This window comes from Chenopodium album, chromosome 9 (genome assembly GCF_948465745.1).
Source record: "Chenopodium album chromosome 9, dcCheAlbu1.1, whole genome shotgun sequence".
Lineage (NCBI taxonomy): Eukaryota > Viridiplantae > Streptophyta > Magnoliopsida > Caryophyllales > Amaranthaceae > Chenopodium > Chenopodium album.
Genome location: NC_137842.1, coordinates 64,776,331 through 64,795,882, shown reverse-complemented (window position 1 = coordinate 64,795,882; position 19,552 = coordinate 64,776,331). Strand labels below are relative to the sequence as shown.

At 34.1% G+C, this 19,552-nt stretch overlaps 1 protein-coding gene and 2 pseudogenes across 2 annotated transcripts; 1 reads left to right on the top strand and 2 right to left on the bottom strand.

Moving 5' to 3' along the window:
• Positions 1-1,774: 1,774 nt before the first annotated feature.
• LOC145560165 (putative receptor-like protein kinase At1g80640) lies at positions 1,775-6,456 on the top strand. The gene is made up of 6 exons (XM_081621429.1): positions 1,775-1,911; positions 2,574-2,770; positions 4,922-5,051; positions 5,568-5,695; positions 5,865-5,961; positions 6,037-6,456. Exons 2-6 carry the CDS (start codon positions 2,576-2,578, stop codon positions 6,336-6,338), a joined length of 852 nt encoding a protein of 283 aa, XP_081477555.1. The 5' UTR covers positions 1,775-1,911; positions 2,574-2,575; the 3' UTR covers positions 6,339-6,456.
• A 581-nt stretch (positions 6,457-7,037) lies between these two features.
• On the bottom strand, positions 7,038-8,731 carry LOC145557963 (uncharacterized protein At4g15970 pseudogene; annotated as a pseudogene).
• A 5,690-nt stretch (positions 8,732-14,421) lies between these two features.
• Positions 14,422-18,457, bottom strand: LOC145557961 (uncharacterized protein At4g15970 pseudogene; annotated as a pseudogene). The gene is made up of 3 exons (XR_014092343.1): positions 18,272-18,457; positions 16,869-17,240; positions 14,422-15,410 (listed from the first exon to the last, which is right to left on the bottom strand). The product of XR_014092343.1 is annotated as an uncharacterized protein At4g15970 pseudogene (transcript).
• Positions 18,458-19,552: the final 1,095 nt, after the last annotated feature.

Here is a 19,552-nt window from a genome sequence, read left to right as displayed (position 1 = left end):
TTTGTCCTCTTTTAGTTGCACCACTAGATTAGTACCCGCGCGTTGCACGGTAGTGATAAATATTTTTTTTCATATTTCTTTAGTACATGTTATATAAATATATACTACCTCCGCTCCAAATTACTCGCAACTTTGGAATATTTTATATCTCACAAATAATACCCCAAAGTTCCGGAGGTAGTATAAGAAAATATGTACATTTTTTTAAATGGTGGGTTATAATTTAATGTTACATCATAATAATATTTATTATATTATTAAAAATATATTAAAATGATGGTTATTCAAAATATATTTAATATTGCATCATCTAATAAGGTTATACGTTTAGAGTGCAAGCACAACATTACAATATTGATGTCAAACACTCAAAGTCAAGTTTTAGATTTTTCCTTTTCATATATACTTGGTCCTAGTTTATAGCAAGTAAAATGAAAAGGCAAATAAAAAATAAATAAATAAAAATTTGATGACATCATATATAAATTTGGAGGGAAATTTTGTAATGAGAAATTGACACATAACACATTTTAGCATGTTTTGTTTTAGTATTAGTTTATAGAAGATATGAATGATAAAACTCTCTTAGGGTGTGTTCTATTCACCTGATTTTCACTGATCTGAACTTATTTGAACTTACCTGAACTTATCTGAACTTGTTAAAACTTATTTTAGTTGTAATTTGTACTTAGGTAACCCTTATTAGAACTTATTAAACCTGATTTGAACTTATCTGAACTTAACTGAACTTATTACACCTGAAATAAGTTAAAATAAGGTGAACAAAACAGACCATTAGCCTCACACAATAAATGGGTCCTTGTTAAAAAAAAATGATTTGAGAGAGTTTTTTTTTTATTTTTTTTTTTTTTTTATTTTTTATGTTCCGGTTATTTCGGATTTGAGGATCAGTTCTACTATTAGTGGTTAGGTTCCGCTCCTCTTCCAATCAATGTTGCGGGGGATCGAGATATTATCTTGAAACCCGTAAAAAGTAGGGTTGTACAGAGTTTGGTCTGGACCGTAACCAAATCAGACCAAACCACATTTTAGCCGTTTGGTTTGGTTTACGGTTTGGAAAAATACGGTTTGGTTTCGATTTTTTGGGAAATACGGTTTGCGGTTTGGTTTGGTTTTTCAAAAATTATAAACCAAACCAAACCGTAAACCAGTAAACCGCATTTTAATATTTATATATTATTTAAAAATTAAAATAGTTATTATATATTTTAAAAAAGAAAAAAAAAATAATAAAAAAACATGAAAAATCAGTAGAAGACAGTCAGTAATTCTGTATACTACTATACTCCAAGATCAGTTTAGCTCTGGCAATCATTGATATTGCATAATGTAGCCCCTAATGTTGTCAAGTTGCTGCCAATTATTAAAAACTATAATGTAGTATGAATTTTTTTTTTTTCGGACAAATGTATTATGTTTTTTTCCACTGTTAATTTGTTATGTATTATTTTTATTATGTGTTATTGTGTTAACACTTGATTAGTTGGTTGTTATTTTTATTAAAACTTTGTAGTATAATATAATCCGATTATAAATTTATTAATATTTGACAATATTTAGAAAAAAATGTCGTCTCATCATAAACCGCACCAAACCGCATTATTACGGTTTGGTTTGGTTTGGTTTCAATATTAATATGGTTTGGTTTGGTTTGGAAAATTGACCAAACCGTATTTTGCGGTTTGATTTGGTTTATACTCAAACCGCACCAAACCAGACCATGTTCACGTAAAAAGTCAGGTGAAACAACCGAAAGACACGAGTAAACAAGAGTTAAAGGGTTAAAATTCAACCGACTACTGCAGAGTTAATTACAAGTATTAATTGATTAAGCACTTCATCGGCTCATAGTCATCGCGAGTTCTCCAAGCCATCTCCCAATCTACTAAGGTAAGCATTTGTCAGTTCAATATCTTTCCATTTTCAATCTATTATTTTAAATTTCATTACTTTGCAAATTTTCTTGTGTTTGATTTTAATAATTTATGGTATGTTTATTATGTTAATGTTCTATTGATAAATTGAATTCATATTATGAGAAGAGGAACTCTTGCTTAATTGCTTTGTATACATTAGATAGTTTAATGAATCACCTCCAAAATATAGTTTAAATTACTTTAAGTTTGCCCCTTTCAATTTCAAGTGGTGGGTATTTATCAAATGTTTGTAGATGGGTCTAATTTGGATGAACCAAGCTTATGTGCAAGATCAATTATATGTTTAACCTGTAAATCTTGGCATATTGATTGTGGACAAATTTGTTTATGTGATTCGTTACAATATTAGTTGATAGTGTGATGCGTTCAAATGGGGTTACTGAAAATACATAACCAAGGCTATAATTTTGAAGGGTTAGGAGTGTTTTATGGTATACTTTAGGTGTTAAATTCTGATGTGAATTGGCTTGCATCGAATGCAGCTTTTTTGAAAATTATCGTGTTTCGTGATTGCTGTTATGGGGGTTAAGGGGAAGTCAAATGTTTGCTTGTTCAGTTATGTACATAATTCGTGAGATTTATTGAACAGTTTGTTATCATTTTTGATGGAGTTAGGTATGGAGATCACACCACTAGATATTCAAGCGTTTATGAGTGAGCAACCACTAGGTAGGGTGGATGCATTTGGCAAGACTTTCCTTGGTCACATTCCTGCAAACAATTCCTATGGACTTAGGGAGATGGATGTGGCGATCAGAGTGTCGCACCCTCGAATAGAAGATCAAGAAGAGAATCTTCAAATACAGTTTAAAGTATGTTGAATGTTCTATAGCTGATGTTGTTCTTTTTCTAAATTCTTTGTTTGTTTTGCTGATTGTTGAATATGATAATTGATTCGTAAAATTTTAATCTAAAAGTGGTTTGTTTCAGCTGGCTATTAGTTGCATAGGCTAATATATTAAAGTATCATATATAGTAGTTATAGAAGAGCTTAATAATTGATTGGTGCTTGTGTCTATTCCATGTGCGTGTTTTGTTACAAAATAAGTGAAAAGGGTATTGTTATTTTAGATCCTATCTGCTCCTTACATCTGCTGCTTTGACTTGACGCTTAACTGATCGAATTTTATTTTGGAGCTCAAATCTACTAATTCCTGACAATTACTGCCGATTTGGCAGGCTGTAATAGAAGGGTAGGATTGATAAAAAAAATTGTCTAACACCCCTTTGCCCATTCCTTTTATTTGTCCCCATTTCTCCCCTTTTTGCCATTCCCTTCCGTCTTTGGCAAATTTGCCTCTGCCATATCTTTCTTTCTTTTCTATTCTCTTTCACTGCCCTCTCAACCAGCAACTTCATATTATTTTGATCATTTGCTATTCCTCTCTTATTAGTCCTATCCTTCTGTTTATTTGAATACAGCTTTTGTGTGGATCTAATTCTTCCTTTCCGAAGTAGAAATTTCAACCGCTAGGTACTTATACTAGGTGGCTTATCTTATCAGCTTCTAGCACTGTACCCTTATCAAGAGGCATTTAGGTCTTCTGTGCTAAAAGGGACGGAGAGGTGTGGGGAAAGATTTGAGTGGGAGTACTGTTGTTGGAGATACTGGTTTTCGTCAATTTCTGGTGGTACGCAATATGTTGTTGATAAATCATCAACTGCTGAGCATGAAGGAGAGTGAAGATGAACCAGTGATTCATCGTTGCCTATTTTCAGAACGCTCTTTCATTTGTTATGTCAGATCATTTTTGGTATCTAAGTTTTGTTTCCTAGTTTTTAGTAGATACTTTGGCTAATGAGAATGGAAGCAGGTTGAAGTTGAATGTGAATTATACTATACTTTCCGAAGATCCAGCAAAATACTTTTATTAATGAGGTTACAACTTACACGGGCTTTTCGCTTGCTAAAACCTCAAGAACTTTGGTAAGGTTACAAAGATGCCTATCTCAGAGCAAACCTCACCCCTCTTAAGCTCATTATTTCTCGAATCCATCTGCTGGGCATGGGAGTACATTATCAACTTTCTCAATTTCATGGCTCAATTATGCCTCGTCTTGGTCTATAATCATTGAAATTCAAAACCACCTGTATATTTTACTGATCTCCATGTTGTATTCCTGTGAGTTCAGGTATAAGACAGCGTCAAATGATAGCCAAGATTTTTCTTACCCCTATTATGTAACGACTTTTGGAGAGATTAGCCAGTGTGATAGGCACATTCTTTGATTGACTTTGGATCAAAATGATTTTTCTGTGATTTTACTTGCATTATTTTAAATAATATTTTTCTTCAGATTATTACTTTGAGCTTTAAGATTATCCCTTTATAATGTTGTTGCTGTTTTGATTGTCTCTTTCTACTTCATATTACTTGTCACTTTCAGTATGCTCATAGACGGATCCAAGGAGGGGCCTACCCGGGCCTTGGCCCCCCCAATGCCCAGATTTTGATATTATATAAATAAAAAATCTTGTATAAGTATTCAAGTTTTATAGTTGGCTTAGTTGGTTAGTTACTTGTTCCATAGATTTGGAAAGTCAAGGGTTCAATTCCCCTTGTTTGCAGATTTTTTTTTTAGTGTGGATTTCTTAAACTCATATCCATTTATGGCTTTATTATTTGAAATGCTTTATAACTTCGGCCCGGGCTATAAAAAATTTCTGGATCCGCCCTTGAGTATGCTAATTGCCAATGCTGTAATGAATGTTGATTTTAGACGTGTTAGAATATCAGTGCAAGTTTATTTGCCTCTTAAAAAAACTAATGCAATATTACGTCATTTTGAAATGCAAATGTAATGGAGAGAAAACACTTAATACATGTGTTAATAAAGAATAGAGGGAGCATTTAGTTCTTACGTACGGAGTATGTTGAATTCAATCAACATTTAAAGTCGGCAACTTTTCTTTTTTCTGGGACTTATGCCTGTAATTTATTTGTTTGCATTGTGAACTGCAGAATGAGTTGAAGTTGTGTTCTCTTAAACACCGCAATATTATTGGTTTGATTGGATTTTCCGAGACAAAGGAGAACTTTTACCTTGTCTATGAAATGGTGCAAGCCAGGCCGTTATCAGAACTTGTCAAGGGTTAGTTGCTTGTTTGCTTTGTCTAAATCTTATAATTGTGACTTATTCAATTCTGTTAATGCTTGAGAGTGTAGCATAGCGATACATTTTCTTTTCATTTATGATCATTTTTAATGAAAATGGTATCTTCCCTTTTCTCTAAAAATTGTGAACCTTCTCCTACTCTATCCCTTTTCTTAGTTCTCTGTTTTCTATTCAGATCCCCATATTATGTTATACATATGGGACAGGTTGGACTTTAGAAGCAAGAAGAGTACCTATTGTTTGTATGTGGATCACTTCGATTATGAATATGGTCTGTTGGACTTCTGAGTCATGTCTCTGTGATTCGAACCGAGTAAATAATGGCAAAAACAGAAACCTAATGCATCTTCATCTGCTTCTTCAACATTGAATTACCCTGGCTTCCATATTTGTTTTAGTTACTGATCTAGTTAACCTAATTGATTTATAACGCATGCATTACTACCATCAGTCCATCAGCATAACATTTTTTATTTTTTTTTGGTCAAACAGGCTTGACATGGGAACAAGCATTGAAGGTTCTTAAAGGAACTGTCTCCGGGTTGGCTTTTCTTCATAGCCATTCAGAAGGGCCATTTGTGCATTCCAACATCAGTACTAACAGTATTCTTGTTACTAAGGTATAATCTTTTGTAAAATTGCTTTGTATTATTTTATATGCCCCTGAATTGTTGCTTTGTTAGTCTGCACATATTTGCATCTCTATATCCTGCAGATAATTGAAATTTACTATTTTATTGCCAACTGACCAAATATGTACCTTTTGTACTGTTGTCCACTGATCTGCAGGACTTTGTCCCTAAAGTCGTTGATTTTAGGCATTGTGTAGTGGAAGGGCAAAGAACCACCCACGATAATCCCAGATACTATCCTTCATCGCAAGAAGGTATGCGTTTTTAAATTGATCACAGATGTGTTCTCCAAAATCATGGCTCATCACGTTTTATATATTGAAAAACAGGCGCTATTGTCAAGGAAGATATCTTTGCATTTGGACTTCTTGCCCTGCAGCTGATTACCAAAGATGGAAGAACAGCTTATGCAGTGGAGGAAGGTCTAGACCTCTCTCCTCACCACATACTTGATTTATATGTCCCAATGTTCAGAGAGAAGGGAAATCTTGTGCATGCATCATATGGGCAAGAAAAGGAATCGAGAAAGATTACAGAAATGATATTCAACTGTTTGAAGAAGGATTCTCCACTTGATTTGAAAAGTTTTCACAGAGATTTGGTTTTATTAAGCTTAACTAAACAATGTTAATTGTCAGTTAGTTGTCCATATCATGTTCCAGTAGCTGCAATATTGTCACCAAGAATGAGCAGTGTTGTGTACAGAATAAATCATTTGTAGCAATAGTAAAGTTTTCTTGTTATACGGAGGTTCTTTTTGTGAAATCTTTCATTTTCATACACACTTCTCATAAGGAATTACCAGATCCTCTCACGCTCCCTTACCTCTGTAGTAAGTAACACCACGTAATGTATTACGAAACAGGGAAAAAAACTCAAAATTCAAAACCTGAATGCGCCTGTTAACTTTAGCACCATATTATCTTAAAGTTGCGATATCCTTTACCTAGCAGACTGCCCACCAAAGTGTTGAAAAGTTTACCTGTTAATTTTACAGTGCAGGTTAGCTGCTGCGAAACCAGTGGAATACTCTTAGAAAAGTACAGTGCTTGAGAACCTTTGTTGTAGATTCCATAAACCTCAGGTCAGTTATTTCAAATTAGATTGTTGTGATGAATCTTCTCTTGTAGCTATTTACAAATGTAACAAACTCAGATAACCGGAAATTCAGTAATTACAAAGCTTCAGATGACAGTCATTACCATTGTAACATTCAGCTTTACAAAGTAGAAATACAAAATTCAAGAGAAATTCTTTCCCTTGCTAAATTAAGTAAGCTAGTGATTAGATACAAGTACAAACCTAATCAAATGCAGAAGATCAAGAAAAATTAACCGAGAAAGGAATACAAACATTTGTTTGGGACACTCCAACTAAAAGGTTGTGATAATTCAGACTGATTTGCAGAAATAAAGGTTTTCCAATCTTCTAATGCAGTCTTTAGATCAGCAATTTTGCTGTCTAATCCCACACAACAATTAGCATGCATTGTACAAACCTTGTTGAAATCTCTGCTAGGCGAACAAAATCCACTAAAATAATCAGTATTCAAGAACCTTATTTTCAACCCAAGTAGTGCAACAACTGGATCATGCTTTATTCTGTTAAAAGCATCTTGTTCATGTAAATGTGGATACAAGTGTCTTGATGATACCCAAAAGTCGTAGAATTTGATGGTACGATTGTTAGACCTCGCGAAAAGAAACCCCATGTTGGGGAAGTTGTTCAAGTCATACTGATCTCCATTGAATCGATCACATGAAGTTTGGAAGTCTGAATCATCAGTGATAAAATGTGGGAATGGATCTCGAAACCATACAACATCAGTATCCTGTAAAAGCAAAAAATATGCAGTTGATTATATATTATAGTTATGTTTGGTAATACTAATAAAAAAATGTGTCATTTCTTAAGATTACCGTTATAATGAAGTTATATTCCAAGGTCAAAATAGTTTGCAAGAAAGCAAGTCTTCTCCACAATATGTCCAAATACAGGGGTGTCATGAAGTTGGCTTGATGAGCAATTGCAGATGATTCATTAGTCTTCAGAAGATAACAATGGGAGACTAATGTCTGGCATCGAGTGTATGCGTCATCGTTGACTGCTATAACCAACAAATGGTTGAGAAGGTAGGCTGTATTGTTACCAATTCTGAAACTCTCTAGGAAGATATCGAAAATCGAGTTTGGTGCTGCCCATGCCTCGTTTAAGTATGTCAAGATCACTGTTTTCTCCTTTGTTGAAGCTGCCTTTAGAAGCTTTCTTAGTTCATAATACTCATCATGGACCTTCAAGTTTCAAAATTTTTGATAAAATGTAAGAAATCAAATCACATTGCATAAGAAAGCAAAAGGTTTTGCAAGAAAGAAAAGAACTACTCCCTTTATAAGAAAGGGGTAATCCTTTAATTTGGTAATTCTAAAAACACTTGAGAGAGTTGAGAAAACCCGAATTTAAATCCCTTTTCAGACAACTTTCCTCAATTCTTTGTTTATTTTCTCTAATAATTTTAGTTTTTATAAAAAAGAATTCTTACAACGGTATCAATATGTTATGGGTAAAAACTCAATTTTACCAGGCCATGTTAATTTATTAAAATAATGATGGAGATAGACAATGCCAAAATGTTACACGCTCTACATGTAACAAGTTATAATATGACATGATAAAGTTTCAAGCATTCAAAACAACGCATAGTTTAGTAACAAATTCTCGAACATGAAAAATTATATTTAATGCTTATCAGCAACCTTAAATTTATCGAAAATGCAAAAGAAAGGAAATTGATCTATTGTAACAAGAAAATTGTAGACTCACTTGTTCATCAAGGGGCGAAAATCTATTGAAACGATTGAAAGGAGAAGTGAAGCTTAAGACGAGGAATGCAAATGCAAGAGTTGAGATCAACACCGCAATTTTAAGCAATATAACAAAATTACATGGCCTTGTTGTTGTTGATGATGAAGAAGAAGAATTCATCAAATTCAAAATTGGACAACTCCAACCTTTTATCTCCACCATACGTCCTCCAATTGTTTTGGGGATCAAATTTGTTTATATTTCCACAGAAAAATTACAAGGGTTACATTATATATGTTTCGGATTGTAAGTTGAATTACATAGATTTCTATGTTGTTTAAGGAAACTATTGAGATCATATCATATCTTTGTGTGATTTGGTAGAATATTTGTAGCTCTATATATTTCCCAAGGTAAATCAATGAAAGGCAAGCAATTCTATTGTGATTATTTTCTATTTCTCTTTAATTCTTCATGGTATCACACTACAAGAAAAATCACTTTTCGTAGCGATTATTTCGTAGGGATTGTACATTCGCTACAATATGCAAGTATGTTTGTGAAATAACTAAGGATGTATCATTTTTACAATCGCCATGGTTTTCCCATATAAAATCGATACGGAAAACATAATAATACATATCCACACTATTTTTACACATTTATATAATTTTGAGAAATCGAATCATTTACAATCGCCACTAAATCCTAAAAATCGATACGAAAAGCCTTTTCAACACTAGATATATAAATATTGTTTGACAAAGAGTACATAAAATATGTCATAGCTTATTGGTGAAACATTTAATATAAGAGTTTGAGGTTGCATGTTCGAATCTTGTAAAGATCATACGCAAGTTTTTTTTTTTTTTTGAAGAAAATGAGTTAAACATTTATAGCGATTGTAATCGCTACAATAATCACCATGATTGGATGTAGTTTTTCGTATCGATTATTGAGGCCAATCCCAGCGATATTGAAAACCACTACTAAAGGCTAAGGCAACGGGGGATATTGTATCGAATGAACATTCGTTGGGAAAGCATTTTGTTGCAATTACAATCGATACTAAAGGTTAAAATAATTGCTACGAAAAGGTTATTTTCTTGTAGTGTCAAGAGCAAGGTTTGTTTTTTTGATTTTTTTTCTAAAACACCATGGCTGGTGACGATGTTCCACCACCGCCACCACCCAAGATTGAACCAAACTCTCCGTACTATTTAGGACCTCAAGATAGGCCTGGCGATTATATTACTCCGACTCGACTCAAAGGCGATAACTACGATGGGTGGGCTGCCGATATTCAGACTGCCCTTGAGGCACGTCGTAAATTCGAATTTCTTGATGGTACGATTACAGTGCCTGAATCACCATGTACGAAATCAGACTGGACTGCCATCAATGCTATGCTGATTTCGTGGCTCTCAAATACAATTGCTCCAGAGGTAAAATCCTCCCTTTCAAAATTCAGAGAAGCAAAGCCTTTTTGGGATCACCTCCAAAAACGTTTTGCCCAGACGAACGGTCCCCGAATTAAGCAACTTCGCTCTTCGATTGCTAAGTGTGAACAGATCAAAACTATGGCTGTTTCAGTATACTTTGGCAAATTACACGCTATATGGCAGGAGCTTGATCACCATGAGCCTCTAATCTCCTGCTCGTGTTGCTCCTCTTGTACAGCGGGAAGGCTTCACAAGCAGCGTCGAGACCAATCCCGTCTCCATGATTTTTTGATGGGGTTGTACTCGGATTACTACTCTTCTCTTCGTTCAAATATTTTGTCACAAGATCCTTTGCCAAGTCTAGACAGAGCGTATCAACTGTAGTGCAAGAAGAACGGGTACACAATTCAAAAAAGGAGCACGAAACTAATCCCACCGAGGCAGTCGGCTTTGTGCTCCGAGCAACTACAGGTGGGGGGCGTGGCTCTGTTTGTTCTCACTGTAAAAAATAGGGTCACGACTTCTCTACTTGTTGGTTTAAGGACCCATGTCCTCATTGTAAGAAAAAGGGACACGACCCTACTCGGTGTTTTGAAGTGGTCGGGTTTCCTCCGGGCTGGACATCAGGTCCGAAAGAGGCAGCAGCAGGTCCGGGAAAAAGGGGGGAGTGCGTGCCAATGTAGCAGCAGCAGAGTCTACCGCGGCTCCTCCCTCGAATCCTGGCAGTAGCAGTGGTGTATTCATGGCTGAATAATGGAAATCCCTTTCAGGTTTTATTGGTAATACGAATATTCCTGAAAATCGTTTACACGGTAAGTTTGATGATTCTTGTTGGATAATTGATACCGGAGCTACTCACCACGTTACCGGTAATCAATCGTGGTTGTTTGACGCTCGTTATATTGAATGTCCGGTTGGTTTACCGAATGGTGAGAGTGTGTTAGCTACTTTGGAAGGTTCTGTCCGATTGTCCGATAAAATTACCATCACTGGAGTTCTTTTTGTGCCACACCTTAATTGCAATTTGCTTTCTGTTACAAAACTCTGTGATCAATTAAATGTTGTTGTCCAATTTAACTGTTATATGTGTGCTATACAGGACCGACTAAAGCAGCTGATTGGAACGGGAATTAGGCGAGACGGACTATATTATTTCTTTGGCAAACTGGACGTGGTGTAACGTGTGTCTGTGGTTGAAGCAACGTCAGATTTGGAGCTTTGGCATAGGCGTCTGGGGCATCCTTCGGAAAAAGTAGTTAAGTTACTTCCGCATATTAATAATAAAAATAGTTTAGATAAGGGTTGTGAAATGTGTTTCCGTGCTAAACAACCTCGAGACAAATTTCCTTTGAGTGATAATAAATATTCTAGAATTTTTGAGAAAATACATTGTGATTTATGGGGTCCATATAGACATGTTTCGTCATGTGGAGCTCGATATTTTTTTACCATTGTTGATGATTATTCGAGAGCAGTGTGGATTTATTTATTTCTTGATAAAACAGAAGTTTTTCAGATGTTTATGGCTTTTGTTGCTATGGTTGAGAGGCAATTTAATCAAACAATTAAAATTGTTCAAAGTGATAATGGAACCGAATTTAATTGTTTGATTGATTTTTTTTTACTGCTACTGGCATTATTTTTCAAACCTCATGTGTGGGAACTCCTCAACAAAATGGGAGGGTAGAGCGAAAACATAAACATATTTTGAATGTTGGGAGAGCCTTGAGATTTCAAGCTAAATTGCCTATTTCTTTTTGGGGAGAATGCGTTTTGGCTGCAGCTCACTTAATAAATCGTACTCCAAATCCTCTTCTCCAAAACAAAACCCCATTCAAAATTTTGTTTCATAAACCTTCTTGTTTTGATGCTATCCGTACTTTTGGTTGCTTATGTTTTGCTCATCATAATCAAAAGACAAAGGGGGATAAGTTTGCTAGTCAGAGTCGTAAGTGTGTATTTTTGGGTTACCCTTTTGGGAAGCAGGGTTGGCGCCTGTATGATCTAGAATCTAAGGAATTTTTTGTGTCTCGTGATGTTAAATTTGTGGAAGACATTTTTCCGTTTGGTTGCCCGGATGATGTCAATATTGAGTTGGGAATTCATGGCACAACGAAGGATATACATGTTGATTTTGCGGATGTTGATTTTGGGATTGAAAAATGATGAAATAGCTGCTGAAAATAGGGAGGTGTCTACGACAAGGGGGGCTATGCGTGCCCAGCAGCCCACTGCCGCAGACACCCAGAACAGTCCGCAGCACTCCAGCACTGATCAGCCCGCTGGAAAGGCTGCGGACGCTGATCAGTGCTCGCCAGTCCCGCACAGCGACAGTGCACAGCAGGTTGGCGACATCCCTCCGTCGTCCAGCACCAGCAGTCCGCACAGCACCACCATGTCCGATGCTCAGCAGTCCGAGTTAGGGCGCGGATTTCGGGAAAAATTCCCATCAGTTTTGCTCCGTGATTATGTCACACACTCGGTTTTTGCTAATAGTCCGTCTCCGCCATCCAATCAGTCTTCAGGTACTCCGTATCCCTTAGCACATTATATACATTGTGACAAATTTTCTGTGAATTATCGAAAATTTATTTCAGCTGTTGTTCAAACCAAAGATCCAACAACTTTCAAAGAAGCTATGCAGTCTGACGGATGGCGTAAGTCCATGAATGAAGAAATTCGAGCTTTAGAGGACAATGGTACTTGGACTTTGGAGTCTCTTCCCCCGGGCAAAAAGGCACTCGGAAGTCAATGGGTCTATAAGACAAAGTTTCTTTCTAATGGCGAGGTTGAGCGCCTCAAATATCGTTTGGTGGTATATGGGAATCATCAGAAAGCAGGTGTAGATTTTGATGAGACATTTGCCCCGGTTGCTAAGATGACTACGGTTCATACTGTTCTTGCTATTGCAGCTGCCAAGAATTTGGAAATTCACCAAATGGATGTTCACAATGCATTCCTTCATGGTGACTTGGATGAAGAAGTCTACATGAAACTTCCACCCGGTTTTCAGAGTTCGGATCCTACATTGGTTTGCAGATTAAGGAAATCACTTTATGGTTTGAAGCAAGCACCTAGATGTTGGTTTGCTAGGCTTACTACAGCCTTAAAACAGTATGGTTTCAACCAGTCTTATTCTGATTATTCATTATTCACTCATACTACTCGTGATACTCAGATTACTGTTTTAGTATATGTTGATGACCTGATTATTTCTGGGAACAATTCCGCTGCATTGTCTGTTTTTAAGGCTTATTTGTGTGATTGTTTCAAAATGAAGGATCTAGGTCCTTTGAAATATTTTTTGGGGATTGAAGTGGCTCGTAGCTCTGCAGGTTTATTCTTATGTCAACGAAAATATACTCTGGATATTATATCTGAGACAGGTCTATTAGGCGCGAAGCCTAGTGGTTTTCCCATGGAGCAAAATCACAAATTGGGATTGGCAACGGGCGATTTTCTTTCTGATCCAGAGCCATATAAACGACTTGTTGGTCGTCTGATTTATCTTACTGTCACACGCCCTGACTTGGCGTATTTGGTTCATATTTTGTCTCAGTTTATGTAGCAACCTCGTAGTGAACATTGGGATGCTGCAATGAGGGTGGTTCGATAGATACTTGAAAGTGACTCCCGGACAAGGTATTTTATTGAGCTCTAATTGTGATTTAAATCTGCAGGGTTGGTGTGATTCAGATTGGGCTGCTTGCCCTCTGACTCGTCGTTCTTTAACTGGTTGGCTTGTTTTCCTTGGAAAATCTCCTATTTCTTGGAAAACTAAGAAGTAACCTACTGTTTTTTTTTCTTCTTCAGAGGCCGAGTATATATAGGTCCATGTCTTCGTGTTCTAAAGAACTAAAATGGGTGAAGGCTTTGTTGTTGAGTCTTGGAGTACAACATCCAAAGGCAATTAAGTTATTTTGTGATAATGAGGCAGCTCTGCACATTGCAAAGAATCCGGTATTTCATGAACGGACAAAGCACATTGAGATTGATTGTCACTTTGTTCGTGATGCGATTACAGAGGGGTGGATTTCTACATCTCATGTTCCGACATCTTCACAGCTTGCAGATATTTTTACAAAAGCTCTTGGGAAAGCACAGTTTGATTATCTTCTTTCCAAGTTGGGCACTTACGATCCGAGCGCTCCAACTTGAGAGGGGGGGGGGGTATTGAGATCATATCATATCTTTGTGTGATTTGGTAGAATATTTAGAATATTTTCCATATAATTATCTTTTCTATTTTAGTTATTTTTCAAAGATCCTAAGATATCTTATGATACTAGGACTAGGATTGATATTGTAGCTCTATATATTTCCCAAGGTAAATCAATGAAAGGCAAGCAATTCTATTGTGATTATTTTCTATTTCTCTCTAATTCTTCAGAAACACAAATTACATTTCTATGACCAAATTGTGGGAGAAATGTATCACATGCATTGAACGTCTACGTATGCAGGGTAATTTTGTTTCTCAAGTACTTCGTCTCATATTTTATTTTTACACTATTTATATATTTTATATAGTTTACCTTATCATCCATGTAAAAAAAAAAATTAAAAAAAAAATAAATAAAAAATTGTATGATTTATAATACTTGAGCTCTGTCAAAAATAAAATAAAATAAAAATTAATACACTTGAGCTTACATACTTGTTTTTACTATTGTAATTTATATTCATCTACATACAAATCCATTATATATGTATGAGGCCTTGACTAGTGGTTAACAGACATAAAGTATGATCCGTGTACGATTAATCACAAGAATAAATTCATCCACCCCTATTTGTGATGGTGTGCCATTGTGGCTCGTTGATACAAAAATATTATATTATAATAAAATTACAAATCCATTACGTGCGAGAGTGAGGGATAGCTCAAGTTATTAGAGTTTTCCTCCCGATCCCAGGAGATTCTGGGATTGTTTCTCTTACCCCACCTTTGTGGCTCTCTAAACACCAAAGGACGTGCGACATTTGTTAGGAACTCTCCAACGAAAGGGTCGTGACACGGCCGTGTGATTATTTGTAGAAAAATATGTCTTCCAACTCTTTAACGCCGTATTTAGGTCAGCAATTTTCTTATCTAACCCAATACAACAATTGGCATGCATTGTACAAACCTTGTTAATATCTCTACTTGGTGAACAAAACCCACCAAAATAATTTGTGTCTAAAAACCTTATTTTCACTCCAAGTTCTCTTAAAGAAGGTTCATGTTTTACTTTGTTTAATGCATCTTGTTCATGTAAATTGGGATATTTGTGTCTTAAGGATACCCAATATTTGTAGAATTTGATCGTGCGATTGTTAGACCTTGCGAAAAGGAACCCAACGTTGGGAAAGTTGTTCAAATCAAATTGCCTGCCATTGAATCGATCACATGATGTTTGAAAGTCAGAATCAGGAGTAAAATGTGGGAATGGATCTCTAAACCATATAACATCTGTATCCTGCAATTTGAAATTTCAAGTCAATATTAAGATTTGTTAGATATAAACGGAAAAATTTAACTGTCAAACATTATGAAAAGCAAATACGACAATTAATAATAAATGTATTCCATAGAATAATGAAGACATGAAGTAGAAGGTTAAGTATGAAGAGATTTATTTAAGTTCGAGTATGTATTTTGTACAAGAAATTTTAATTATTTCGATTCTTTCTTGTTAAGAGAGACACGTCAATCCCTCCATATATCTTTTTAATACTCCATTTATACCATTATATGAGTAACTTTGTACAAAGTAGATTGTTTAATTTAATCAATTCAAGAAATATGAAGTATTAGAAAGATGGATTGTTTATATTCATTTTTATTTATTTATTAATTATGAAATCACTTACTCCAAAGTCTCATCTAAGGTGGTCCTATATCAAATAACACATTTGACTTTCTTAATTAAATCAAGACCTAGAATGGAGTAAAACTTATTAATCTATCTATATCTATACTTCTATACTTTATTAGTATTTAAAAAGACAAACCACAAATTTTTCATATGATACATGACATCACAATTCACAAATCACTATTCACCCCATATGCCACATGTCATCTCTCTTAATATTTATGTTTAAGTCTTTATGTATTATACAACTTGCAAATTCAAGTAAGAAAATGAAGTGTTTCATTTCCACCATAATAAAATAATGTTTTAATTAATACACATTACATAAACATATAAATTATAATTAAAACACATTACATAAACATATAAATTATAATAAAAATTGTCTTTTCATCTCCTAGACTTTAAATATAATTTAAAATAATATGTCATTTTATATCCCACAATCTTCACGTGTATATATTTAACTAAATTCATTCATCTTCTTTCACGGTTCTAGCCTCTCTCTTTTTTTTCTTTTAAGTTTAGAAATGAAACAATCTTCCTACATATGAAAATAATTAGCCCAAGTAACAACTCGTGCATTGAACGGGCCAAAAAACTAGTTAGTAATTAAAAAGCTAGGCATCCATACATCTTCTTCAAGTATGTTTACCAATAGATGATTAATGTCAAACATATATATACATCAATAATAGCTATAATCTTCAATTTTATATGCAATATGTAACTATTATTATTAAAAGTTGATAGTTGAATTCATATTATACTCCTATATTGAGATGAATCTAACAAAACTGTATAACTGTATTCATATACTCCTATATTGGGATGAATAATCTAACAAAATTGTACATAGTTAATTAATCGATAATTAATTTTCCTCAAAAAAAAAATTATAATTTTTTTTTTTAATATATTAGAAATCACAAGATAAAAGTCAAAGTAACCTGTGAAAATTGTTGAAGTCCAGATGTGTCAACTAATAAAAATCATACTCCTTAAAAAGTACGAGTAAAAATTAGTTGGAGAGTTTCGTAAGGAGATAGATAGAATTACCGTAATAACGAAGTTATAACCCAAGGTCAAAATAGTTTGCAAGAAGGCTAGTCTTCTCCATATCATATCCAAATAGTTAGGAGTCATGAAGTTAGCTTGATGTGCCAATGTAGAAGATGCATTTGACTTTAGAAGATAGCAATGAGAGACTAGCGTCTGGCACCGAGTATAGGCGTTGTCGTCGACTGCTATAACCAGCAAATGATTGAGAAGGTAAGCTGTATTGTTACCATTTCTGAAGCTCTCTAAGAAGATATCGAATATCGAGTTTGGTGCTGCCCATGCCTCGTTTAAGTATGTCAAGATCACTGTATTCTCCTTCATTGATGCTGCCTTTAGAAGATTTCTTAGGTCATAGTACTCATCATGGACCTTAAAATTTAAAATCCATATTATTAAACAAAATGTTAATTAGTAAGTTGTTGGTTGGTTGGTTGTCTTAATTTTCTTAAGACAATGACAGGTGTGTATTTCAAAGTTTTATTGTAATAAGTAATAACGCCAAATCAACAATGTTACTCGATCTTACAAGTATAGTTACAAAGAAGTGAAGTGTAGTTTTAAAAACAAAATCTATTTATTGATTTATATAATGTTATTATGTAATTGACCTAAAAATAATAAATAAAATTAAAGTTAATTATAGTTGTATTATATCCTTCAACAATCTTAACATTTGGAAAAACCTATTCTAATGGCTTAATTAAAATTATATACTCAATTGATTCAATTGGCCTGAGAATATTGCCATATCTCATATTGCATCATTGAAATGAAAGTGCTTGTGTGTACGCAATAATAATCTACTTAATTGTATTTAATAATAAGCTAATAGAAGTTGTACGAGTAACATTATTTCATTAATTTTTTTATTTTGACGTATAAACAATGTTATAGTTTATGTTTTGGACTAAAAAAATCAAAAATATAATATGGTTTTTTTTTAAAATTAAGTAAACCCGAAAATACAAAATTAACAAAAAGAACAATCATGGGTTATCAAAATTAATATATTTCAATCACACAAGTATAATACGAAATTGCGAAGTAGTATATAAATATGATCTTTTAATTTGAAAAGTACTTGAATATAAACCTATGCCAAGTACGGTTTTTTTTATAAAAAAAAATTAATTTAATTTTATTTTATTTTTTTAACATATGCATGATCAAATTCATATATGCAAGATTGCAAGGTCATATATAAGTTTAGTTAATAGAGTACTTTTAAGGTATAAAGTGTACAATATGTGGAAAATAATTACTATGTACGTACTTGGTCTACACCGAGAGTATAATTTGAATTAACAATCATGTGATAAAACTACTATATATCACTAAATTTGAATTAAAATGCAAAATTTAAAAGAAAGGGAGCGAGTGATTAAGAGATCGAGACTCACAACTGACGAAGATAAATTGAAACGATTGTAGGAAGGAGATAACCGGCCGAAGCTAGGTAGAAACTCCCCATAGTTGTGGCATGAAGAGCAGTATAAGATGAAAAATGCAAGTGTTGAGATCAACACCGCGAATTTACTCGGCATGGCAAATTTCCAGGGCATCATTGTTGATGATGAACTCGTCATGGCTACGAGTTTATATCATTATATGCATGGAATATAAATGCTAGTCCCTCTAACCCTTCTTTATAATTCAATCCTTAGAGTGTCAACTGATGACTCCTTTTTTTCTAAATTATTTTTTTAATTTTTTTAAAATAATGTTAGGATGACTTAAGATAGTTAAGTACCTTAGCTTCTTTACGTTATGAATTGACAAATGATTTATCTTAACGCACATGCTTACTATTAAGATGTACACATATCTTGTTTAAGTCTTTAATAGTTCAATTACGATAATTAAAATATAAAAAGATTTCACGACTTGGAAATTCTGTAGACCATATGTCTTAGATAAGACAGATTTAACAATGGTTTGTTGTGAGATGTTAAGTTACTTTTGTAAGCTATATTATCAAGCTCTACTGATAAAAGAAGCTATATATACGGAGTAATATATATCATCATGTACATGTGCATTCAGTGAACAAATATACCAACTAATTTGGTTGACCGAATTTATTGAGATATAAAAGGAGCAATTTCGTACATATATGAGCTGTATGTGCAATGTGCTTAATGTTAAAATCTTAATTAGTGAGTGGTGTTGAAAGTCTGAGATAAAATAGATATCATATAATACGCTTTTGTGCTGTACTACTTGTATAACAATCTTAGATTTCGATTATGTTCTCAAACATAGTTAAATAATTTATTTATTTATTTGAAAAATGGTTGAATAATTTGTAAATTGTATAATCTATTTTATTGTCCACTCTAATCACTCTCTAATTGTAATCTTTCTTTTCCCGTACGTATATACATAAACACTTTAAAGTCAACGTTGTTATCACATGACCTGGAGAAACTAAGGCTATAATTAAGCACCGCCACCCATTAATCTCAATAAATTATTGGTTACAGAACACTCTTACTCTCTCCGTCCCTGTTTGTTTGCCCCATCCCAAACAAATGGGTCAAACTTTTAAAACTTTGACCATAAATTCTCATCAACCAACAAGATATAATGTAGTCATAAACTCATAATGTGAGGTCTTGCATGTTAGATTCATCTCATTGTACATTTTATTAATATCATGTTTTTATAATATTACGCATTTT